This window comes from Protopterus annectens, chromosome 13.part0 (assembly GCF_019279795.1).
Source record: "Protopterus annectens isolate FY-2018-M chromosome 13.part0, PAN1.0, whole genome shotgun sequence".
Lineage (NCBI taxonomy): Eukaryota > Metazoa > Chordata > Ceratodontiformes > Protopteridae > Protopterus > Protopterus annectens.
The window spans coordinates 547,886,586-547,913,029 of record NC_056747.1 but is presented as its reverse complement, the minus strand read 5'-3'; the positions used below and the strand labels follow the sequence as shown (position 1 = coordinate 547,913,029).

Sequence of the window (26,444 nt, the reverse complement as noted above, 5' to 3'; positions counted from 1 at the left end):
AGGACGGCCTGTTTAGCAACAAGGCTGAGGAAGTTCTTAAAAAGATGGAAGATAAAACTAAATCTATGCAAACTGTTAAAGATTTCTTACAAGTTCAGCCTCTTAGATTTAGTAGACACTGGCCCTATAAAAATTGGTCATTTCCAGCCCCTTCCAGGTCTTCTCATGCCAAACCTAGACACAGCAAAAACCCCAGGTTTCAGTCCCAAGGGACATACAAGACTAAGCAGTGGGGGGTTTCCGCAACCAAATCTGAGAGTAGTAAGACTCCCCCCTATGGAAAACTGTCTCAATGACTTGTTTTTAAAACTTTCAAGCACTTCCCAACTGAATGCTCCTTTAGGCGGAAAGATTGGTCTTCTGGCCAAAAACTGGGAACTCATTACCCAGGACAAATGGATTTTAAATATAGTGTCCCAAGGATACAGATTTCACTTTCACACATTACCAACACCAAGTGGGTGGCCAGATCTACCCCCAAATCAGTTGGCAGAGGCCCAAAATCAAGTACTCTCTCTCTCAAACATGGGGGCTATTCAGTTGGTACCAGAAGAGGAAAAGGTACAAGTTTTCTTTTTGAGACTTTTCCTGCTACTCAGAAAAGGCAATACATGGTGTCCTATCTTGGACCTTTCTACTCTAAATACCTTTCTGGTGATTCCAAAATTCAAAATGCTGACTCTTCACCAGCTGCTTCCTATGCTAGGAAAAGATGCATGGTTGGCAACACTAGACTTGCACATCCCTGTCAGGGAGTCTTGCAGAAGATACCTTCGCTTCAAAGCAGGCTACATGCACGATCAGTTCTCTGCACTGCTGTTTGGCTTGTCTACTGTGCCCAGGGTATTCACAAAGTGCCTAGCTCCAGTCACTGCATTTTGCAGGCAAAGAAATATTCAAATATACCCATACCTGGACGATTGCCTAATTCAGGCAGAAAGCCGGGACATTCTTTTGAATCATCTGGCCTTTGTTAAAGGGGTACTGACTTGTCTGGGGTTCACCATAAATGAAAAGAAATCACACCCGGTACCCTCTCAACAAATTATATTCCTGTGAGCAAGCTTGAATACAACTTCCCAGATGGCTTTTCTCACACCAGAGTAACGGATTCATTTGACAACCTACTTCAAAAAAGTGGCCACAAAAACCCAGCTGTCTGCAAAGCAAATACTGCAAGCCTTTGGGGTTCATGGCCTCCTGCATTCTTCTCATTCCATATGCAAGGCTGCATATGAGGAAACTACAATGACATCTCAAAAGCCTATGGTGTCAACATTCACAGGATCTAGAAGCAAGGCTTCCTGTCATACCTTGCCTACGTCTAGAGTTCCTTTGGTGGGCAGAGGCCTGCCACCAATGCAGGGGACTACCATTCGCATTACCTCCTGCCGCCCAAATCTTAACAGACGCATCAGACTATGCATGGGGGGGCTCACCTGGCAGGGAAATGCATTCAGGGCAAATGGAACCCAAGTCAAATGCACCTACACATAAACCAAAAGGAAATGTTAGCTGTACAGAATGCTCTGACAGCCTTCAAGGACCACATTCTTCCAGGACAACTAATGGTAAAGATGGGCAACACCACTGTCATGTGGTACATAAGCAGGGGGGTACACATTCTTACCCGCTCTGCAGACTAGCCATGGCATTGTGGAGCACAGCCTTGAGCTACCAAGTGAATCTATAAGCTCAATTCCTGCCAGGAAAACTAAATACACTGGCAGACGGTCTAAGCAGAAACCTCATGGACCCACATGAGTGAAAACTGGAACCAAGGATTTTCAACATGTTGACAAGCAAATGGGGGGAGCCTAGATATAGACCTGTTTGCCTCCCCCCAGAACCATCAACTGGACAAATTTTGCACAAGGATTCCCCACAAGCTAGCTTGGAAAGTGGATGCCCGATCCTTCAGCTGGAAAAAACTATCAGTTTATACCCTTCCTCCTCTACCTCTGCTCTCCAAGGTACTACTAAAGATCAAACAGGACAAGCCAAGGATGATTTTAATTGCACCAGACTGGCCTCGCCAACACTGGTACCCACTCTTGCGCAGTGTGTCATGCTTGGTGCCATGGCACCTGCCTCAGACTCCTTCCCTGTTGTTTCAGCAGGAGAACCAGATTCTGCACCCTCAGCTGCAAACCCTGAACCTAGCAGCCTGGCTAACTACCTAATCTCTCCTTTACCATCCCTCAGTAAATCTGTGATGGATATCATTTAAGAGGCAAGGAGGCCTAGTACTAGAAAATCTTATGCTGCAAAATGGAAAACATTTTGTGCCTGTAACCAATCTCAAGGAATGAACGCAGCAGTGCCACAGATACTACAATACTTGACTGAGATGTTTCATAAGGGCCTGTCCTTTTCCTCCATCAAAATTCATGCCTTAGCCATTTCAGCACATTATAGCACAGAGCCTCCCCTCTTCTCTTACCCATGCTCAAGCAGTTCCTCTGAGGGGCCAAAAATGTAAGGCCACCCAGAAGAGCTCCAACTCCAGCCTGGGATCTTAACTTTGTCTTGGAGAAACTCACTCTTCCTCCTTTCGAGCCAGCTGCTACTGCAGATTTAAAATTTCTTTCCTGGAAAACCGCTTGCCTTCTAGCAATCACTTCTGCAAGGAGGGTATCTGAATTACAGGCCCTTATGGCAGTGGAACCTTTCATCATCTTTCATGCGGACAGGGTGTCCCTCAGAACCAGTCCTTCCTTCATGCCCAAGGTGGCATCCAGTGTAGCTCTTAATTAGTCCATTCATTTGCCTACCTTCTTTCCTAACGCACAGAACAAAGGGGAGTGGATACTGCACTCTTTAGATGTGCACAGACAGCTTAGATTCTACTTGGACAGGACTAAACCTCAAAGGAAATCTGAACAACTGCTAGTGGCATTTGTTGCAGGGAAAGAGGAGAAAACTATTTCAAAACAAACCATTTAAAAATGGATAGGCCACTGCATTCATTTCTGCTATAAGCACCATGGAAAACCTATCCCACAGGGCATCAGACCCCATTCAACCAGGGCTGCATCTACCTCTACCGCCTTTCTCAGGGGCGTCCCTACTAGGGACATCCTAGAAGCTGCTACCTGGAGTTCTGTACATACTTTCACCAAGTATTATCATTTGCCAGTGTTCTCTAAATCCAGAGCTGGTTTTGCCACTGCAGACTTGCAGGGCCTTACAGATGGTCCTAATTCTATTTAAATTCCTCCTCCCAACCTTAGCTTCGGGAATCTACCCAAATGTAATGACTGCAACTGTGAAACACAAAGAACATAGTACAGTTGTGTACACTTACCATAAATGTAGATGTTCGAGTGTATTTACTGTTGCAGTCCTGGTTATCCTCCCTCCAGCCCCCTTTCTTCTCTTGGCTATACCTCTACTCTCACTTACTATGCTCAAAAAGCTTTTTGGTGTCTTTGCTTTTTTGTTGGAGGTATATCCTTGTATTTATAGATTTAATTGCTTCCCATTAGGGGGGCACCTGACATCTGGGGCAAGAAAAACTGATGTAATGGCGTCGGCTGCATGTTTTATACCCCCGATGACCTGACGTCATGAAAGAAGGGACAGCAACCGACGCAGGCCCCAAGACTTTGTTAATCAGGCCAACTGAGGGCTACTACAAGCAGATAACTCAAATGTAATGACTGAAACAGTGAATACACTCAGATATCTACATTTATGGTAAGTGTACACAACTGTACTTTTTGCATTGTATTTTACTACTACATTTGTTGCACTTTGACTGTATTTTACACCAACTGCTGCTTTTACTTAATTTACAGAAATATCTGTTTCTGCTGTTTTATTCTGTTGCTATAATTAATGCAAGAAAAAAACTGTGCTGTTTTTTTACACTGTTGCTTATTGAATTTTAAAAAATCCTGCTTTTTTTCTGTTCCCTTGCACTTCTGTTGGCCGTAGTATAGGCTGGATTCAAACTGGCCGAATTCTAGTCTGTTTGTAGATTGAGCACCAAAAATCAGGACATCTGTTTTTGGACAAGCCACCTTGTACCCTCATGGCAGGAGTGTACAGTGGGACTGTCTAATTGAAGGTTACAGGTTCAGGGCCAGTTTGAGCTATTTCATTGGTTTCTTTGTGCTAGCTGATTTGATGTTGCTGGCATCTTTCTCCTTTTCTGCTGAGATACCAGCTTCAAACCTTGCATTATGGACTGTCAGTTTCCCTCTGTTTCTCCTGCCAGTCTAGTGCACATGTTTTTTGAGGCAGTGTAGCAACTGCCACATGTACTCAGACGACTCCTTAGTCCTAAATCACTCGAGTAAAATTTGCGAGAGATGGTCCTAGACTAGGAATATGGAATCACTGCTCTCTCATACCTAGGACAGCAACACTAAACAGGTTGTCAACTCACACATTGCAACTTCTGTTTGTAATATGCACCCAACACGTAAACCTTCATATACAGAGGTAATCTCCAGAAATCTACCTAAATACCAGAAACCTCCAAAGCACAAACATGCTACAGCTAACACAACACCCAAAGCATTCAATACACACAAAAACACCTGACTCCTTTGTTTCACCAAATAAGCCCTTAAGGCAATGCACAACTATTCCAAATGTTTTAGTTATAGGTGACTCTGTAGTGAGACAGACAGACACCCCAATCACCAGGTTGAGCACGGAGAAGGTTATGGTCAGCTGCCTGTCTGGTGCAAGGATTCACCAAATCACTCATGCACTCAAGTCTCTCAACAAGTACCGCTATGACTTTGTCATAGTTCATGTTGGTGTATGTTCCTAGCTTTGAGCAGCATTTTACCCTAGACTAGGATGATACCACAATATAAACAGAAAATGATTGACTTCAATAATTGGCGTTGTTTCTGGTGTCATTGTAAGGGGATCCAGTTCCTGTCAGCCTGGGATGATGTAGTGGATAGACCATGCTGCTTTGTCAGTGATGAACTTCACCTGGCACCTCTAGGCTTCCGGTTGCTGGCTAAGGCACTTGCCTTCCCCCATAATGCCTTTTTTAAGCAATGTCACAACAACAAAATTCCCGACGTGAAAATATCAAACGCAGAGAAATGAAGGGTCATACCGCTGAACGCAAGTTTAAATCAGAAACTGCACTCTCTGAAAGCACTCCTCTCCCTGGAAGATGTCGACGTCTGTGCAGTCACAGAAACCCAGCTCAAGGCCTCAGGAAGTACCCTAGCCTTGCAAGGCTACAATGCCTTCCACACTTTCAGACCGCAAATTGAAGGTGTCAGAACCAAAGGAGGTGGAATATCTGTTTTCATTAAAGATAATTACACCTCTAGACTGGTTAGACAAGAAAACATCATGGAACTACTCCAAGTCCAAATGATTGTGGGGTAGACCCCCCCCTGCAGGTCATTGTCAGTTACAGGTCCCTTGCCATCAACCAAGATGCCCACACAGTTTATTTAGACCTACTTGGGACAATTAAGATGCAACAACCTAACACCCTAGTCTTGGGTGACTTCAACTATCCTTCCATTAATTGGGAAATTTGTATGAGCGCAAACTCACTTGCACAAAAGTTCCTGGACTTTAACTCAAATGCCCAGGAACAAATAGTGTACCACCCCACAAGGGGCTCCAATATTGTAGACCTGGTCCTCACCAATATGAGTGACCGAAGCAATGCCTCAAGCGTTGGGCCTGCAGTGGTTAAATGCTACCACAAATCAGTTATTTTTGAAGTAGCAATACCACCAGAACTCCCCAAAGGAGAAGTCAAGCTAAAAAAAACTTCACCAAAGCTAATATACGGTCTTAAGGGAGGGTATTATTCACTTCCGAGCTCCAGTTTCCACAGATGGCATTGACAGGTGTACACTGATACCCTGTCTGAACATCCACATAAATGTATACACACAGCCATGCCGGATAGGATTAAAGCAAGATCCTCAAGGGAAAAAAATGCCTTCATGGATGTCTAGCATTAATAAATTATACAGTAAGTGAAAGAAGCTGCTGTCTAAAACTACAAAAATAAGATCCCAGAACTGGAAGAGCACCCTCCTCAGCCTAAACAAGGAAATAAGACCACTCATAAAATCTTCTAAGAATAACTATGAGAAAAATTTAGCAGCCATAGCCAAGGATAGCTATAAGGCTTTCTTCAGGTACATCCACAACCTAAAAGGTAGGACTCTGATGTGTGCCGAACTAATTGTGGATGGCATCACACACCCTGTGGAAATTACAAACCTGCTACCAGACAGGTTTGGCAAAAATTTCACCCCCCTTGTTTACCTCCCAAGCATACCACAAACCATGTCTTCATCATGTCCTCCTCCCTGCATCTCCAAAGAGCAAATCATCAGTGCTCTCTCCAAGACTAAGAACAAGCATCCATGGGACCAGATGGCATTCTGGGCTGTGTTGTTAATGTACTAAAACAAGAGCTAGCTACTCCATTAGGCACTCTATTCAACCACAGCCTAAGTACTGGCTTTGTCACCGCTGAATGGAAAACAGTGACTGTTATCCCCCTCCACAAAGGTGGTAACAGACCCGGATAACTATAGCCCCATAAGTTTAACCAGTCTCATCTGTAAGGCAATGGAATGGATCATCATGGACCTCATAAATAAGTATATAGGTGGCATCCAAACCCTGGATCCTTCCCAGTTTGGTGTTGTCAAGGGTTTGTCATGACTGCTGAACCTGGTGGACTTCTTTGAGAATGTGACCAGACCCATAGATGAGGTCAAAACCGTGCACATAGCCTATCCTGACTTGACCAAGGCCTTTGACACTATCCCACATTTATTTATTTAACATTTGTTAACCGGGAAAGTCCGACTTGGAACAAAGCCAATTTTCAGCGGAGGCCCAGAGAGAAAGGCTCCAGAGCATCATTGACAAACTAACCCAGTTGAATATCAACCCCTATGTTGGCAGGTGTGTTGCAGACTGAATCACAGATTGACAGCACTCGGTCAAAGTAGGAGACTTTACCTCTACCAGCAGACCTGCCACCAGTGGTGTCCCACAAGGGTCATTGCTGGGCCCCCATCGTTTGGCATATACTTCTCAGAAGTCCAGGCCACAATGGATGGGCCGTGGCTAACCAAGTTTGCTGATGACTGAAAATTAGGTGATGTGATATTGAATCCCCTAGTGATGTCAGCGTACTTCAAAAGGGGCTTACACAGGCCAGTGATTTGTACCAAAGCCATGGTCTTAAACTAAAAGCAAAAAAAATGCATCATCATTCCCTTTGATCAAAACAGTGTCCCTGCTTATTATAAAATAAACAATAATACCAAAGTATCAATTTAGTAGTGAGAGACCTGGGAACACAAGTTGACTGTGGCTTCAACTTTGACCACCATGTGTCTACTGTGGTGAGGAAGACATTCTGTGTCATTCATCTGATTAGCAAATTAATCACCTCAAGAAGCAAAAGAGGTTAAAGCTTCCCTGCCTGTACTTGTCCCTCATCAGGCCTATTACTGACTATAATGCTCCCTTTGGTATGTACTGTACCAGACACCTGCAGCAACTTGAGAGACCTCAGAGATTTCTAACTAAGAAAATTCAGCATCTCCAGCACGTCTTATATGGACAGACTGAAGTCACTATATTCTATAGCATATAGACTACTCAGAGACAACTTGTGTTTGGTTTACAGGGCTATCTGTGAGCTATGTCTAATGGAAATGCATATCCGTAAGTCAAATGGGAATAGAGTCATCGATTCAGGGACCTCAGTCTAGCTTGTGACATAAACAGGACCTGCTGGAGATGCATATCTCGGAAGTTGTCACTCCTCTGGAATAAGTTTACACTCCATATTGAGCAGAGCACCTCCATGACCCTGTTTAAGCGGAACCTGGATGACTGGATGGGAAACCATACACTTCTGCCAGGGATTGCCCTGGCCTCTCCTCTGGACATGGGTAGTCCTTGCTAGAAAAGCATTTGGCATAGACAATCTCTCTCATCTGGTATTATATTTGGATTTAACAGCTAGACTTGTAAAGACCCTCAGGTCCAGTAGCCTAGTAACATTGTATGAACCTATGTGGCTTTCTTCTGAAGGTGATGAATCCCAGGGTATTGCAAGATCACCGCAAGAAGGTGAAGGATACAGAGAGCAGGGGGTCAGACTTAAGGTTACTGGAGGTGAACCCATTCACCAAGATGGGTTCTGCAGTCCTAGCTTTCCTTGTTCTAGGTAGTGGTTAATATAGTCAGTGATCACCCAAATCCATGTCTTCAGAAAAAGATACTACTTATGTACTTTAAAACACTCACAAATGCTGTATTGTTGAAGGACAAACTCTCTTTTTTTATTTAGATGTTCCTACCCACATCCTCTAAGCCATCTCTCCCCCTCTTTGGTACTTTTGTAGAGCCTGTTTTCCCTGCTGAGGGGAGCCTCTTACTATGAAAGTTGTAAAAATGTTTGTGTGTAAATTCTATGGTAAGAAATGAAGAAATACATGTTTCATCTGAAGTTATATGGACAGATTAAATGTAAAACCTTAATACAACTATCTATGTATAGTCATGCTTATTGACACTGTAGCATCAGTTGTCATATCATGCCTTTGCAAAGTTTTGCTGTAAAGTACATGCATTGTCTTTGTAACTCATTAAGCATTCCAACTGGGTCGTGGCTGAAAAGTGTCATATATACATGCACACATGCAGGTGTGTGTGTCGTGTATAAAAAATGCTTGCACCTCTCCTCCACCTTGGGAGGTGACTGGGGGATTCATGAGAGATGCATCTGGGCCACCCTTTTTTGGAGGCATTTCACAGTGTCTAAGTAATGTCCTCCACCTTCAAATCTCCTAACTTCCATATTTTATAGAAACTCCTCCCTGCCAGCAGCTACAAGTAGTCCTGCTTCAATATCCTTATGCCAGTGTCTTAAGAGATTTACTCACATTTGTAATACTTATTGTTGGTGCTCGTCTTTAAAACAATGTAACGATGTTAATATTCCACAAGGAATTTTTTGTTTGTATAATGGGTCTAATGAGTAATGAGTAGAGGGGAACAATGACCTCTTTTTTTCTGGATGAGAAACCTTTTGTTATGAGTTGAGCCACGTAGGATTTCCTGACCACTGTGGCGATGTGATTATCAAAGGAGAGACTACTGTCCACCTGTGTCCCAAGGTCTCTTATCACATTTTCGGCATTAAGTAGACTACCAGCTATGTGGTAGTTCATGGGTACAGAGTTTTTACCAAAGGGGATGACAATACACTTTTTGGCATTGAGCTTCAGGCCATGGCTTTGACACCAGGCATCTGTCTCAGTGAGGCCCTTTTGTAATATGTCCACATCGTTAGGAGTTTTGATTATGGCTCCTAGTTTGCAGTCATCTGCAAACTTTGTTAGCCAAAGACATTCTGTGTTAGCATGTACTTTAGAGGAGTAGATACCAAACAGGAGAGGACCCTGGACTGAACCCTGTGGTACTCCACTTGTCACTGGTCTGAAGTCGGATTTGGAGTCTGCTACTTTCACAGTGTGGGTTCTGTCCATGAGCCAATTGGCAACCCATCTTGTGACATAGGGATTTATACCTAGTTTAGTGAGCTTATCTATAATTCCAGAGTGGGGGATGGTGTTGAAAGCCTTGGCGAGATCTAGATAAGCTGTGTGAACCACCTTACCCTCATCTATGGCTTTGGTGACTGCTTCAAAGAAGTCAATCAGGTTTAGGAGACATGATTTGCCTTTTACAAATCCGAACTGGGTAGGGTCCAGAGTTTGGAGATTACCAATGTCTTTGTTTATGAGTTCCATGATGATACGTTCCATGGCCTTGCAGACCAGGCTCGTCAGGCTAATGGGGCGGTAGTTCCCGGGGTCCGTCATGGCTCCCCCTTTGTGGAGTGGGATAACCGTCACGGTGCGCCATTCAGTTGGCACAAAGCTTGAGGTGAGGCTATGACTGAACATGGTACTTGGGTAGAGTGCCAGTTCATTCTGTAGTTCATGTAGAATGCAGCCTGGGATATTGTCAGGTCCCATGGATGCTGTGTTCTTGGCTTTGGAGAGTTTGTGTTTTACCTGTGCAGCCGTGATTACAGGAACTTTGCATTCTTCTGGTATAGAGATGGGCCCTCTAGGGGTGAGAGGGGGGTAAAGTTAGCACTGAACCTATCTGGCAGGATGTTGTCAATATCAGTTGGTTCTGTATATTTAGTGCCATTGTGCTGTAACTCAGAGCAGATCTGAGTGTTGCCATTGAGATTCTTGACATAGCTATAGAATGCTTTGTGGTTGTTTTTAAGAGTCAGTGGCAATTTTGTTTTCGTAACTATCTTTGGAGGATTTTATGAGGGATCTCAGCTTCTTACTGAGGTTGACCAGGGCGTTCCTCCAGTCATGGGATTTTACTCTTTTTTGCAACAGTTTCTTTTTTCTGTTGTAGAGTTTGTTTATGGCACAGGACCACCAGATCGGCTTCCTTTTTTTGGAGGATAGCATCTTGGTTCTATTAGGGATATCATGATCCATGCACTCGTGTAAGTGCTTATAAAGTGCATTTGTGTAGGATTCAGCAGTCGTAACTCTATTTTCCGTCTGCATGAGTGTCATGAAGTTTGCCACTTTTGCCTTAAGTGTGAAGTTGTTTTTGGAGAAGTTTTTTACGGTGGTTTCCTTAATTGGGGGTGGGGGCGGGATGTGGATGTCTAGGGTGATTAGCTTGTGGTCGGATCTGACCAACGAGGAATTGACCTCTGGTGTGGAACACCAGTTGCCCATGTTGGTAATGACCAGGTCTAGGATATTACTGCCCCTGGTGGGGGTGTGAATAAGTTGATCCAAGGTGTTGGAATTTATGAATTCCAGAAAACGTTGAGCAAAAGAGTTGGTACATGAGTAGTTTTCCCAGTTAATGGTGGGGTAGTTCAAATCGCCCATTATTAGGGTGTTAGGTTTGTACCCTAATACTTTCCAGTGTATCAAGAAATGAGGAGTGGGAATCTTGGGGCATGGTGGGGGGTCTGTAGCAAGCTACAATTTGGATTGCGGTCTTGCCCAGAGTTAGTTGCACTTGGATAATCTCGGATACATTATGCTGTTCAACTAGCCTGGAGGTGTGGATATCCTTAATGAATATGGACACGCCTCCACCTTTAGTGCTTCGTTCTGGGTTAGGTGGCCGAAAGGTGTGGTATGAATTATAGCATGGTAATGCAGGGGTGCTTTCTGGAGCTTTGAACCAGGTCTCTGTCACTGCACAGATGTCGATGTTTTCCATTTTAAGAAGTGCCTCGAGTGAGTGCATTTTGAGGTTTAGATTTCTAGCATTGAGTAGCATTACCCTCAGATTTTGCTTGCTTGTACCTGTTACAGTGGTGAATTTGTCATTTGTACCTTGCCTAAAAAAGGCACTATGGGGTGGCAAGAGCCTTAGCCAGTATCAGGAATCCCAAGGGCGACAGGTGCAGGCCATCTCTGGCAAAGCATCGTGGTCTGTTGATCATGTCGTCCCAGGCAGGCAAATACTGGATCCCCTTAGAATGACACCAGAAGCTTAGCCAATTGTTGAAGTCAATCATTGTGTCCTTGTACTGTGGCATCATTCTAGGTGATGGCAGGATGCTACTCAAGGCCAGGGTGTTACCTGCTTGGGCTGCAAGATCGGAGAGCTCCTCCATGTCTCTTTTCATGTAGTCCAGGGAGGTACATCTCAGGTCATTCACACCAACATGGACAATGATAGTGTCATATTTGTACTTGCTGTGGAGTGACCTGAGTGCATGCGTTATGTGGCGGATCCTGGCACCTGACAGGCAGCTGACAGTGACTTTCTTCTTGTTTAGCCTGGTGAGTGGAACATCAGTGTGCCTTACTATAGAGTCACCTATGACTAGAGTGTTGGGTACGTTGTTATGCCTTATGGGCTGTGGTTGAGTGGCACACTGAGTTTGTGGGCTGTGTGTCATTTGGGTTGTGTTGGGGGGTGGAGTTTGCTTGCGTTTCTGCTTTGGAGGTCCCTGATGATTGTCTCTCCTTCTGAGGCCTTGTTGTGTCTAATGGTTACATATGGAATGATTCTACCTGGGGGGCATGATGGTTGTATTAAACAGAATTGTCATGTGCTTGTAAGACACTAAGACAAAAAAAAAAATCAGTATAACAAAATTAAGCCAAATTGTAGTGATCAGATGCAACTTAAGCAAATTTGAGCAGCTGCACCATTATCAGAACAATTATTTGAAAGTTCAACCCCACAAACCGGTGAGAAGTTAAAAAAAAAAAGCTGACTATGAGTGATGCGTTCAAATAGACCCTATCATACATCCTTCTGCTTTTTGAAGAGGAACAAAATGTAACTCTTGATTCTGTAGCATTACACTTAATGGGCATCTCATGCCATTAAACAAAAACTAAACCATAGCAAATCAGTTGTTGAAGTGGATGTCAAAACTGGTGAAATTAACCTGACTGGATTGCCTGCATAGAATCTTCATCCTTGAAGAAGGCTCAGAAACAAATAAAAATTAAGATACTGTAGGAATCGGAAAATTAAAAAATAGTCTAAATAAGAGATCTTCAGGAAATTATCTGCTGATCAGAGGAATTCCAGAATCCCTCATACTGGAGAAACTTCAGCAAAATGCAAGAGAATATTGGGTTCAGCTGCAGGCTCATATTCGCATGGAACAAACTATGTGGTGGGCTGGGGTGAGGGTGGAAACACACAGAGCCCTCAAAGCCCTCTTGCAGTTGGTGCAGATGTTAACTCACCTTAACAGACATATTTGTGAATAGTGAGCCAAGCAGAATCCTCCCACATCATCAGAGAAGGAAAAAAGAAAAGATAATTTATAATAATTGTACTGTCTTAATTGTGAATGAACTTCAAGATGAAATTTGCAAGTAGGGGAACAGATGTATTTATGTATGTATGCATATTTGGATTACTGGTTTGTTCAGCTGGATTGTAGACTATTTTCAGTGGCAACACAGGGAGACAAATTTAAAACTCGGGCATAAAGTAAAGAAAACATAAAAAATAGAGATATTTTCCAGTAGTTAATTCAATGTGATATATAAGCACAATTGCAAGAACTTCTTCTTCTTTCGGCTTTTCCCCGGTTAGGGGTTGCCACAGCGGATCACCTGTCAGCTCATGATTGGCAGTGAAGTTTTATGGTGCCAAGTTGCCAACCTTCCATGGAAGGCACACATGCACGCACTCACGCCTACGGCCAGTTTAGCGTATCCAATCAAACACAATTGCAAGATGATTAGTATAAATAAGAAGCCAGTTTCTGACAACTTTGACTGCACAGTATGATAAGCTTACTGGTATTTTTTAATTGAATCTCCCAGTATGCGGCTGTACAGACAAATGAAGATTGAACTGAATATTGTGTGTAGGGTGCAGGAGTACCTGTTATATGTATGATAACCGTAAATGCAATCTTTGGAGCTACACAAGAATTAAAGTGGAATTGCAACATATTATACATTTGAAGTTGCTGTATCTTGGGAGTATTCCCTCTTCTCCAAGCTATAACTGTGTCAGAGTTAGTGTGTATCTGTAGTCAGAGATTCAGAGGGCTTGCCCCCCCCCCACCCACCCAGTAAATGATTTTAATAGGCTTTGCACTTTGGTGTTGTTTTATGTGAATCACTCTTAATTACTGACAGTTTTGGGACTTGCAGTTCTAGGTCTCAGACGTTCAGTAGTTTATCAGTTTGTTGTTAGATGCAGAAAAGGAAATTTTGCAGGATATGATGACATTATGCACATTGTGTAGTGAGTGTACTTAAAGGGATTGAAACATTATGCAGTATAAAGAGTAGCAAGTATTTTGGAAATGAGAGCTATGAGAAGATAAAATCGAAAGCAGAGCTGTAGCTCGGATGAGGTGAAGGAAGTGGCTGTTGGGGAGAGACAGTTGGCACTGTAGAAGAGGTGTTTATTGTTTCTGACAAGTCATTGGCGGTTAGGCTGCTGTGCACACTAAGTGTTGGTGTACTTTTTAAGCAGCTGCGATATGAAACCAGCTGTTGAAGTGAATTTATTGCCATCTGTTTCAAATTTTCTTTCTAGATATCCATTCGTGGAAGTTTGATAAGTAGTTGTGAACAGAGACCCAAGCATACTTTTTTATAATGAGGAGTTTTAGATAGCCATATGTGCTACCTTTTAAAAATGGATGGTATCACAATATGTTTAGCACCTTTTAAAGCTGTTGATTGAATAATGGTGCACTTTTCTTGTGATTGCTGTTTTTGTGGTAATGTGAGGTGTGTTACAGCTTTTAAATCTGTTAGTTTTCCATTGTAGCTCAGTGGTGACTACATCCTGTATGGCAGCATGAAATTTGCTTAGTTTATAACACTGAGCTTCATGCATAAGAACATTGGTGTGTACGAAGTTTGTTATAGTTATATTTTTCCATATGTACCTTGCTGTATTACAACTTTTACTCATTTTTCAGAACATAATCAGTGTGCTGCATGTTATATGTGCCTTATTTTGCTTTTTATCATGTCTTTGGTTCTTAAGTTTTTGAACCCTTGAATTATTAAAAACTATTGTAAATAATTATTAAATAGTCTATTAATAAAGGTTAACTTAAAATCTTGTGGTACTGTGGGATATTTATTTTTATCAGCTGTGTATTTCAGAACTGCTGTTATTGCTGGGTAACTGTTGGCAGTTGGGTAAGTAAGAGGTAGAAAGTAGTAAAGACTGCATTTTGCCAAACTCAGCTTTTAAGCAGAAAGTTTGGCTTGTGTTCTGGTTCTCGCTGCCTTTATGATGACTTCTGGTACATTAAGCTCCTCTCTTTTTTCAACGTTATAAGCAGTACATCTAAACATTTCCACAGATGCATGCCTTTTCTGTCATCAAGATTTTCAAATTGTTGGCTAGAGCAACATGTATTTATGGATTTTGTCGGCAAATGAAAATACATTGCCAGTTTCTGTTTCTTAAACTAGTGTGCTGCAGAACTTCATAAAATGCCATACTTTGCCTAAATCTTTGTAAAATTTTAGACATCATTTTATATACTTTCACTATAAAATGTGCAAACGAAATCTGGTACAAGTTAAGCAACAGTCTTTGTATTTCAGTTAAGCAGCCTTTCTCTTCTGGCATGTGTATAGTAACTTACCAGAGACTGCTTTATCTTTTTTAAACCTTAGCAGTAATAAATAGTAAGTTTAAAACACACAGATTATTTTATCTACTTTTCAAATAAAACAGTTTGGTCATTGTTGAAGATTAGTGATTCCTGTTAGAAACCTTTATTGGAAAGTAGCAGATATTCCTGGGGTGTAGCCACCTAACACCACCTTGTCATTATTACCCTGAATGAGCCATTGTTTCCCAGTAATGGATTTAATTTGGGACATTATTTGTTACTTAGCAAGAACTTCTAGGAGCATCCACAGGGGTAGAACATTTATAGTTGCTAGCGATAAAGGAAAAAAATGATCTGTTTTTGGTCTCAATGCTAATAGCATGATTACCCCCCTCCCTCCCCAATTTCTGCTTCCAACCATTGCAGCTAATCATCAGTGCAATCTTAGTCTACCCAGCTCTCCTGAGCACCGCTGGATCATTTCTGGTAGGATTGAGGCCAGTGTGAAACTTGAGACATCCCAGAAATGGGTATTATATTGCTACCTTGGGGGTATTTACAGTTTAAACCTGACTGTTTTTCTCAACCAAGAGTATTCACTCTGCCATACTGTTCCACACTTCCATGTAGAGCTGAATTCAGCAAGCCACCCCTCTGACACTTCATAAAGCACTCCATTATTGGCTCTCCAGGTTCTGCTTAGAAGCTATAGCCACTTTGTGTGCCTGTGTACCTCCTCTAGGACAGACATGCCCGTTCTCCCTGCAGTGCCTCAGATTCCCAAAATGCTTATTAAACCCAGATCACCTGGGCTGTAGTAAGGGCTTTACCCCTCTACAGTAAGGTACTGGCGGCTTGATCAGTTTTGTTTTCATATGCTACATGCATTCTCACACTCTATATAATTAATGTTGTTATTAATGTATAGTGTTTATTGTTTATACATTGAATAGCAAGTAGTGTTGATTCTGACTTTTTCTATTGAAATGTATGCTAACTTTCCAAACATTGATATATTGCAGGAGCTGTAAATGCTGCTTTTTTCCTAAAGTTATATTAATTTAAAGTCATAAATCTCTCTGCATTTAATATATGATCTGATGTTATCTAGTCACCATTCCTCATGTTAGGGTCTTGAATCCGATATCAGATCTGAGCCGGCATGCTCAGAACACAGCTTAGCTTAAGCTCCTCCCCTTCCATAATGTTCTGCTGCCCTACAGTCCCTCAGATCTCGTTTGCTGCTCAGTCAGTCAGACACAGATTGCTCAGCTCTTCTTAGTGTGTCTATTTTGTAAGGTTTCTTAAATTTCAATGTTTTTTCTGAGTTGTAGAGTTAAGTAGATAGTTATCCCTTCTTTGATATCCCCTCCCGGTCAATTCTCACCTTTTTTTTTCTTGTCCTTTTCCCAGGGTTTTGTGTCTCGACCTAGTTACTGTGGTGTCTAAGTAGTGACTAAGTTAGATTTTAAGTTGTTCTTCGTGTTTCTTGAGTGATTCAGATGGTCTTATCAGGTTTTGGAACTTTGTTTTTTTTTGACTTCGGTGAGGTTGTTTCCTGGTTCAGTTATGTCAGATAAACCTTTGGGGTTTAAAAGGTGCTCCTCGTGCGGGCAGAAAATGCCTATTTGTGACTCACACGATGAGTGCCACTACTGTCTTGGCGGCGACCACCTTGAGGTGGAATGCGGCATTTTTGCCGCTTTCAACCTGAGGGCTTTGATCGACCGTCGCAGAAAGCTCCTTAATAAAGGCTTGGTCAAAGGAGGACCCTTGGTCACTGATTCCCCAGCCAAGGTGGGCTCTTCTGGGGCTAGAAATAAACTTTCCGTGGAGGCGGCCCCAACCAAACGTCCCAGACTGTCGGATCCTAGGTCTTCGGATCTGGCTCCAGCCAGGGCAGTTTCTGATCCAAGATCTTCAGGTCCCAGATCATCCAGGGAGTCCACTCCTGGATCCAAGGGTTTGGACCCAAAGCCCTTGGATCCACTACCTTCGTTTTCTTCTCTCGGATCCAAGGATTTTGACTCCAGACCTTCGGATCTGAGGGTAGGCACCATATCTAAGGATCCGACTCTTTCGGATCTGAGAGATTCGAGAAGTGTTATTTCAGATCCTTTGCTGAGTTCAGTTCCGATTTGGTCTGATTCGAGAGTCGTGCCAGAGCCGATTGTAGTGGAGGATTTTCCTTTGGATCCATTGTCTTCAGAGCAGGTTCTGTCTTCTCCGGGTAAGTCTCTTTCTAGGGAACACAAGCGACGACATTCGGGCTACATGTGCGACTCTTCCAGCAGGTCCTCCACATCCTCCCGATCTTCCAAGAGTGCCCTCCCTATGGATATGGGCAGGATGATGCGGGCCTTTCTGAAAGCTCTGATGGAGTTGGGGCTTCTGGCTTCCCCGGCCCACAGGTTGGGAATCCAATCTCCCACTCCCCCTTCGATCGCTCCTCATCTGACCAGTGGCTTGGATTCTCAGAGACTGTTAAGCGGAGCGGAGGCTAAGGGAGCTCTGGGGCCCAGTTTGGGTCCTGCTCTGATATGATCAGTGGTTGGTACTGTTTATTTTCCCCCAGAACATACCATTCGGCTGGTCAGGACTGTTGAGCTGGGGTCTGTGGGGTTGGATTTGGGCCTGGGCTTTACGGACCACTCTCTTCCTCTGGGCACCTCGGCCTTCGACAGCTCCAGTGCCGTCCGGTGGAGTAGCGGGCCAGGGGGTCCTCCTTCTCTTCTGCTAGGGTCGTATCGTCGGGAGAGGGGGATGGAACCTCCTCTATTCCTTCCGCTTTCTGGGCTGTCAAAAGATCTTCCTCTGCTATCAGAGCTACATCTCCCACCACGGTCATCCTACTCAGCCCCATTATCTGAGCGGCTTGTGTCATCCTGCTTCCGGTCAGCCCCATCTGACTTAGCCTCCAGGGGGGATCCCCCCCCCCCATGTAGGGGCCCCCCTCCTCTTCTGAGTCTTCCCCGCTACCCATGGCAGAGGAAGTTCCCAGGAAGAGGACATGTAAGAGGAGACATCTTGACTCCCCTATGGAGTCCCTTACTGAGGATACAGATGCTGATGAGGGGCGGGTCCCCGAGATCACTGCCGGAGGACGTTTCTGGAGACGTACTTGAGATCCTCAAGGCCAAACCCCATCCTCTGAGGAAGCCGTATTTCTGGAGGCTTTCAGTACGGGCCCATCTACCTCTTGGGTGTCCCCCCCCCCCCCTGCTGATCCTCTCATTGATTTTGTGGCCAGCAGGGCTTGGAAGGAGCCAGATACCATGAAGCCAGTGCCTAAGAAAGCAGACAAGTTTCTGAGCCCTCAGTCAGATAGAACCTTTTGGTCCAAAGCGGTCCCAATTGATGCTATTGTGGTGGCTGCTACCACCAAAAAGGAGTTGGCAGAGCAGAGTTCTTCAGTCCATCCTTCCAATCGTGAATCGAGGGCTATGGACAGATTTGGAAAGCGGGTGTTCACCTTGGCTGCTTTAAGCCTGCGAGCATGAAATTGTCTTGCACATTTCACCTGTCTCCAGAGGGATTTGATAAAGGAGCTATGTACTTCCCTCTCTGGGTCCATGTCTGAGGTGGAGTTCTAGGTAGTTTCTCCAAAGCTGTCAACCCTTCATTCAGTTGCGAATTCGTCCATGAGGCTAATTTCCAATACTGTAGAAGGGTCCTCACAAGCGGTTGGCTCGGGTATCTCAATCAGGCGTCATGCCTGGCTCTATCTGAGCTGGTTTGCAGAGGCCTTCAATACGTCTTTAGTTAATGCCCCCTTTGATGGTTCCACACTCTTTGGTCCCACTGTGAAAGAGACTTTCACCCGCAGTGAACAGGAAGGGGAAGACCTTGTCGGCCATTGGGATCAGGTTTTCTGCCCCTCAGAGGTCCTTTTCCAAGACCCAGAAAGGGAGTAAGAAAATGTGGTTCAGGAAGGCACAGTCTCCCTTTCAAGATGTTCAGGAGGATTCCTCTTCCAGGAGATGGGGAAGAGCTTTCAGTGGTAGACGTTGCCCCAGGGGCAGAGGAGACCCGCAGAACCAAGGTTCCAGAGAACGCTTCTCTGAGAAAGTTTTGCAGCGTCCCTGAGGTGTTGTCCAGCTGTCCATCCCTGGAGGCATTCGGGGGTCGGTTATCGTTGCACCCACTAGCCTGGGCAAGTGTTACAAACGATCAGTGGGTGCTAGCATTTATATCCAGGGGTTATTGCATTCCTTTTTCTGAAATTCCCCCAAAATTTAGTTCTCTTCCAGATGTGCCACCCAATCAGGAAGAGTCAGCCCGACAGGAGTTTATAAACCTTCTTCAGAAAAGAGCCATCCAACAGGTCCCCTCAGGACAGAGAGGATCCAGAACTTATTCCCACTTCTTTTTGGTTCCAAAGAAAACAGGGGACCTATGTCCTATTTTAGATCTAAGTCGCATGAACCATTTTGCGCAGAAGTTGAATTTTCGGATGGTCACTGTGCAGTCGACTGTGCCTATCTTGCACAGCAATGACTGGATGTGCTCAGTGGACCTTCAGGACATGTACTACCATATAAAAATGGATTGATGGTACAGGAGGTTTCTCCGCTTTCACTTGGGAGTCTATCATTTTCAGTTCCAGGCCCTGCCCTTTAGTCTCACGTCAGCTCCCAGGGTGTTCACCAAATGCATGGCAGTAGTAGCAGCTCATCTCCGGCTGCAGGGAATGCAAGTTTTTCCCTGTTTGGATGATTGGCTCCTGACGGCCTTTACAAGGCATCAACTACTGGACAATATTCACACCGTACTTTCCCTGTTCCATCTGCTGGGCATTACAGTGAACATGGCTAAATCCTCTTTGATTCCAACCCAAAAGCTGGAGTTCATAGGCACTCTGTTGGATACCACTTCTCAGGTCGCAGTCTTACCACTTTGACAGGTGTCGCTTATTAGCGAACAAGTTCGGGCCTTGCTGGAACTAACTTGTCCTCCGGCCTCACTCATTCTCAGGGCTCTAGGATCAATGGCTGCTGCCATTTATTTGGTACCAATGGCTTGGTACCATATGAGGGTTCTTCAGTGGACCCTAGCAGTTCAGTGGTCAGCATTGCTGCATCCCCTATCCTTTCCCATTCAGCTCACCCCTGTGTGTCACAAGCATCTTTCGTGGTGGATTAGTTCACCAGATCTTCTAGCGGGCAGGCCTTTCGTTCCTCCGACTCCTGTGGCGACAGTCACCTCAGATGCTTCCCTCCTGGGGTGGAGGTGGGGCATTTCCAGGGACAGATGATCCAAGGGATGTGGTTGCCATCAGAGACCAAACTGTACATCAACGTTCTGGAGATGAGAGCAGTGCTTTTGTCATTGCAAGCCTTTCAAGACTGCCTCCCTCAGGGAGCAGTTGCAGTTCTATCAGACAACATGGCTGGTTGTGCGTGGTATATAAACAAGCAAGGGGGCACACGTTCTAATCTGCTTTGTTGTGAGGCCATGAGGGTCTGGGAGTGGGCAATGGCCACAGGATGCTTTCTCACTGCAACGCACATTCCCGGAGCATCCAACATGTTGACGGACAAATTGAGCAAGGCTATATTGACTCCTCACGAGTGGTCCCTGAACCCAGTGGTGGCTCAGCAGATGTTCTGTCGGTGGTGTTATCCGAGCTGCGATCTGTTTGCATCTCCTTTCAACTACAAATGCAGCAACTTCTTTGCATTGATCCCCCCAGAGGGGGAATCCCCTAGGGATGCGCTCACCCATGATTGGCCTTCGGGTGTCCTGTATGCCCTTTCCTCCATTAACTCTAATTCCCAGAGTACCTCAGAAAGCCCGACTCCTCATGAGTCAACTGACCCTCATTTTTTTTGGCCTTTGGCCTCTGCAGGTGTGGTTTCCCCCTCCTACGGTCTCATTTGAGGCATCCACCCTGGGTGTTTGATCCAATTCCGGATCTGCTATCTCATCCTTCTCTCCTACCACTCCCGAACCTTCAGACCCTACGCCTGACAGCATGGTATGTCTGCTTCCAGTGATTTTGGTTAAGTCCAGGCTAGCTTCACCCATAAAGGAGATTATTCTTGCTTCCCAGAGGTCCTCTACTAGGAAAGTTTATGCCAGTAAATGGAGGTGGTTTTCGGTTTGGGCGAAGAATAGGAATTTGGACCCCTTCTCTGCCCCTATTCCCGAAATACTTCTCTTTTTGACCTCTCTCTTTAAGGAGGGGGCTAGTTTTTCCACTGTCAAGGTACAGTTGGCAGCGATTTCGAATTTTCACCTTGGTGGTAATTCTGCCTTTTCTGCGTGACTCTATAAGGCCTTTTTAAAAAGGGGTTTTCTATTATGGCCTCCTGTAAAAATCCCTTCTCCCTCGTGGGATCTGACTTTGGTCCTGTAGGCTTTGACAAAACCATCCTTCGAACCTGCAGCTTTGTGCGATATTAAATTTCTTTCCTGGAAGACTGCTATTTTAGTGGCAATAAATTCAGCAAAGAGAGCTTCGGAGTTGCAAGCTCTTACTATCAAGCCGCCCTACTTAATTTGCCACAAGGACAGGGTGTTTCTGAAACCAGATCCATCCCTTATGCCTAAAGTGGCCTTACCAGCGAATCTCAATCAATGTATTCATCTCCCAGTATATTTTCCTAACTATTCCAATAAAGGGGAATATATTCTGCACATACTGGACGTTCATCGTCAACTTTGATTTTATTTACATAGAACACGAGAATTTAAGTGTTCAGACCAACTATTTGTCGCCTTTTGTATGAATAGAAAGGACAGAGGTATTTTGAAAGTCACTGTTTCCAGTTGGATTTTGCAATGTATTTCCTTCATTTATTCTTCAGAAGGTATTTCCTTGGCTACACCAGTGAGGGCTCATTCTACCAGGGCAGTTTCTACTTCCACTGTCTTTGCAGATCGTCAATCTTTAGATGATTTGTGCAGCAGCAACGTGGTCTTCTCCCCACACTTTCATTTCCCACTCTAAGTTGGATTTGGTTTCCAGAGGAAGGGTTTCATTTGGCTCCACAGTTCTTCGGTATCTCATTCCTTGAGACCTCCCAGGATTTAGATAGCTGGGGACTCTGACCCTAACATGAGGAATGGTGACTATATAACATCACATTTATAGTTATGTACTTACCATAACTTGGCATCTGTGTTATCAGTAGTCACCATTCATCACAATCCTACCCTCCAGCCCCCTTCCTGGAAGATTGGTTGGATTTGGTACTTCTGTTTTTCTTAAGTACTTTGGTCTGTCTTCCTTCCTTATGCAAACTCGATCTGAGGGCAGTAGAGTATTATGAGAGGGGAGGAGCTTGAGCTAAGCAGTGTTCTAAGTATGCCGGCTCGGATACGATATCGGATCCAAGACCCTAACGTGATGAATGGTGACTACAGATAACACAGATGCCAAGTTATTGTAAGTACATAACTATAATTTGAGATATACTGTTATTGCTGATGCATTACTCTTCACTTTGTTTTCGCAGGGTCAAGCATGCCTGCTCGTACAGAAGGCACTGCAGATCAGAGAGCTAAGGCAGTCCATGACAGAGAGTGAATTAGAGACGCTTCTCAAACAAGTCCTATCTCAAATTCACAAGGTAATGATTTTAGTAGCATGAGCATCTCTAGTGTTCTTTAGGCTTGTAGTTGGTGTTAAGAAGTCTTACCTAAAACTGCTTTTGTTTTGCTGTTAATCTATTGAATATTCCCTGCAATATAAGTGGAAAAAAGGGACAGAATTTATGTTCTATGTTAGGTAAACTGATCATTTTGCCATTTTTACTTCCTTAGAGGTCATTTATAACAAAAATATGAATTATTTATGAATTATTGCCTACACTTTATCTCTTCTGTATGACTAATGCTTGAAGCGCACACATAAGTCAATTCTTAGCATGTTTAATTGCATCCCTTGTTTTAGATAAAGTAGCTTGTTCCTCTATCCGTAAAATGGGTAGTGTTTTGGGGAACACAACAATCAGAATTTCATGCCCTGTTGGCTTCTGGTTTATAGCAGTAGTGCTTTTTAGTTGATAAGTAATTGTCTTTGTGCTCTTCTTTTGATGGTGGTGTTTTTTTTTGGGGGGGGGGGCATTGTGATGCCATAGGGTTACTACTTTGATTTTGGTAATACCAAACTGTCATAGGGAAAAAATACCGTCAAAAGTTAGCAGTGTTCTACATCAGATTAAAATTCCAATTAGATGTCCTGGGTGTCCTCTTTCTTTTTTCTTTTCTTTTTTTAACAAGTTATACTGAAGTCTTGATATTAAATTAACAGATATAGAAAGTTACCCCCTACCTCTGTCCTTTCCGTGTTAGAGTGAAAGCAAAGATACCCATTTTGCCCATTCCAAAGAAGAATAAAAGAGGGGTTGGGTTTTGCATAACAGTTAAAGTGCTTACCTGAGAGACACAAGATACTCTGATTCTCACCTTTAAGTAAAATTAGCTAAGCTTAAATGGCTCACAAGGGTATGCTATGAACTTTTCAACTGCAGGTTGTGATAAAGCATGTAAGTGTTACCAAGTACTTGTTCTCTACAATAATATTCATGTCAAAAAATGTAACAGTGTTTTAGTAAATACTTTTTTTTAAAGAGTGTATATAGCACTGATGTTATCCAGACAGGCCAGTAGGCTAAGATGCCTTGTGATATAAAAAAGAAGTAGCTCAAATATTTATTTATTTATTTTATATTTGTTGACCGGGCTAGTCTAGCTGGATACATGTCCATTTTCAGTAGAGGCCCGGGGAGAAAAGCTCCAAGTATGAGAAGATTACTCCATACAATAGTTAGAATAAAAAAACAAGCTTAAAATACATTATAAAGCAAAAAAGTTTGTAAAGAGAGTACAAGTAATTTGTGTGATCCAAGTTGGAGTCATGGTATAGGTTTAAGCAGCAATCAAGCCATGAGTTTTCTGGTACAATCAGCACAAGTTTATACAATATTTGAAAAAAAAAAAACAAATTGACATTCACTTAGTCAGAGGGAGAAAGAGAGTAGACTGGAAAATATAAATAGTAGTAAAGAGTTAGCTTGTAATAATTAAAAGTGTGGTGGGGCAGTAGCCCAGGAGGCAGGGGAAAAAGGGAAGTGAAAGGAGGATAAGTAATGTTTAGTCAGGCATTGAGCAGGGACAAAGCCAATGTATTTTTAGGTGATCTTTGAGGTGTTTCTTAGAGTGGAGTAGATGAGAGAGAGGTTAGTGTTTTAGGAAGGTTGTTCCAGATTCTGCCCACGACGTTGGTAAAGAGTGAGTCACCGGCTTTGTTATTGGATTTATTGTTGGCAATTAGTAACTTGCTAGCTGAGCGTAGTGTTGTAAGATTTTTATATGGGGAGATCAGGTTAGAGAGGATAGGAGTATTAGTAGGGTGGTACAGAATTTTTTGTGTGATCACAAGTTGATTGTATCGTAGTTGGTTTTGTAGTTCTAACCATTTGAGTTGTTTGAGGTTGAGACAGTGGTGGGTTCTATAGGGAGAGCCAGTGGCAAATCTGACTATATTATTATAGCTAGTTTCAAGCTTGGTAAGATTGTGCTTAGATTGGAAAAATGGCAGAAGCATAGAATAGAGTAGAAGTAAGATGAGCCTGGGCAATGGTGGTTCTAGCCAGTTGTGTAAGGAATGGTTTGATTCTATACAGAGACTTGTTTTTTATTGATAGTTTGAATGGTATTATTGATATGGTCGTCAAAGCTGAGGTTATGATCAATGGTTATGCCCAGAAGGCATGCAGTAGGATCAGGGGAAATACAAATTCCATTATAGGAGGTAATAGTGAAGTGGATATGTGGAGATTTTTGGGTGGGAGTGAAGAGTAATAATTTGTTTTTTTTGGTGATGAGGAGGAGACATTGATCAGTAAACCACTTTTCAACAGAGTTAAATACAGTTTGAGTAAGGGTTTGGAGAGAGGATGAGGACTTAGCAGTACAGATTAGAGTAGAGTCATCAGCATATTGTATGCAAGTGGCTTGTGGAACAACAGTGTAGAGATTGTTAATAAAAATAGAAAAAAGAAGAGGGCCTAGGATAGAGACTTGAGGCACTCCAGTGTTCAAAGGGAGGGGTGTGGAAAGATTATTGTCCCAGAGCACTGCTTGATGTCAGTTATCTAGATAGGATTTAAACCAAAGTATAGCTTGTGGGTCAAGAGATTGGGCTTTTAGAGTACTGATAAGTAAGCTATGGTTGACCATATCAAAAGCTTTTGATAGGTCTATAAATAGAGCAGATGAGAGAGAGTTATTGTTTTGATTCCTGTTAATACAGTCAGTAAAGCTTAGTAGGGCAGTAGTGGTGCTATGAAAGGGTCTAAAGCCATGCTGACAGTTAGCAAGTAAGTTGTTATGGAGCAGGTGTTGAAGTAGTTGATGGTGGATACATTTTTCCATTATTTTGGCTAATGGAGAGAGTAGAGCAATTGGTCGGTAGTTGGAAATGTCAGTGGATTTACCTCCTTTATGCAAAGGGATTATATGGGATACTTTCCATATGGAAGGGATGGTACCTTCTGTGATTGTTCTGTTTATAAGGATGGATATTGGATAAGCTAAGGCTTTGGCAGCTACTTGAAGGTATTCTGCTGGGAGGTTAGCAGAGGGAGTACAAGATTTGAGTTTCTGAATGAGTTTACAGATAAAGGAAGTTGGAACAGGTTGTAAATGTAAGAAGGGAATTGAACTGTTTGTATTTTGTAAAGGAGAGGGGGTGGTGGGTGTTAGTGTTTTTGTTAAAGTTTGAATAGCTTCAGTGAAGTAGTTGTTAAAGGTATTGGCTATTTGCAAAGGACTATCATGGGGAATAGAGTTTGGGGCTGGAGTTCTAGCCTGCCCTGGTTTGAGAAGTTTATTAATGCCTGACCAAAACTTTTGAGGGTTGTTAGAGTGTGATTGAAGTTTGGAATAGTAGTTTTTTTTTGTCTAACAAAATGTCTTTTTTGGTAGCGTTTCTTAATTGCTTAAAGTATAAGTGATCAGCAGTAATAGTCAGTTAAAAAGGAAAAACAGTGGCATAATGTAGGTTAGATGAACGTCTGGCATCCTTCTGTAGATTAAAAAGGACTAGTCCATCTTTCTGTATCTCTAGGACTTGAGGCTAGGAGTATTTAGGCAGCTCAGCATGTAAAAGTTTCCCAAGCCACCAAACCCCTGTCTCTTTCAGGCCGTTTTGTACCTGGCAGGACCAGTCTTCAAATCCCTCTTGCCATGCCTGAGTGCAGTTGCATCTGCCAGCTGTTTCAGGGTACCATTTGCCTTTGGTGTTTTATTGTTGTTTTGTGTGCATATATGATGATGTTTGCAGATGACGTGATCTGTAGTGAGAGTAGGGAACAGGTGGAGGAGACCCTGG

General features: G+C 43.3%; 1 protein-coding gene across 2 annotated transcripts in view; it reads left to right on the top strand.

Annotated features, from left to right (window-relative positions):
* Window positions 1–26,444, top strand: part of MYBBP1A (MYB binding protein 1a) — a 1,224,315-nt gene that overhangs the window by 1,064,011 nt on the left and 133,860 nt on the right. For both annotated transcript variants that reach the window (XM_044054196.1, XM_044054197.1), the window contains one exon: window positions 22,564–22,677. In XM_044054196.1, the coding sequence (XP_043910131.1) occupies window positions 22,564–22,677 (114 nt within the window). The remainder of the gene's footprint in view (window positions 1–22,563; window positions 22,678–26,444) is intronic.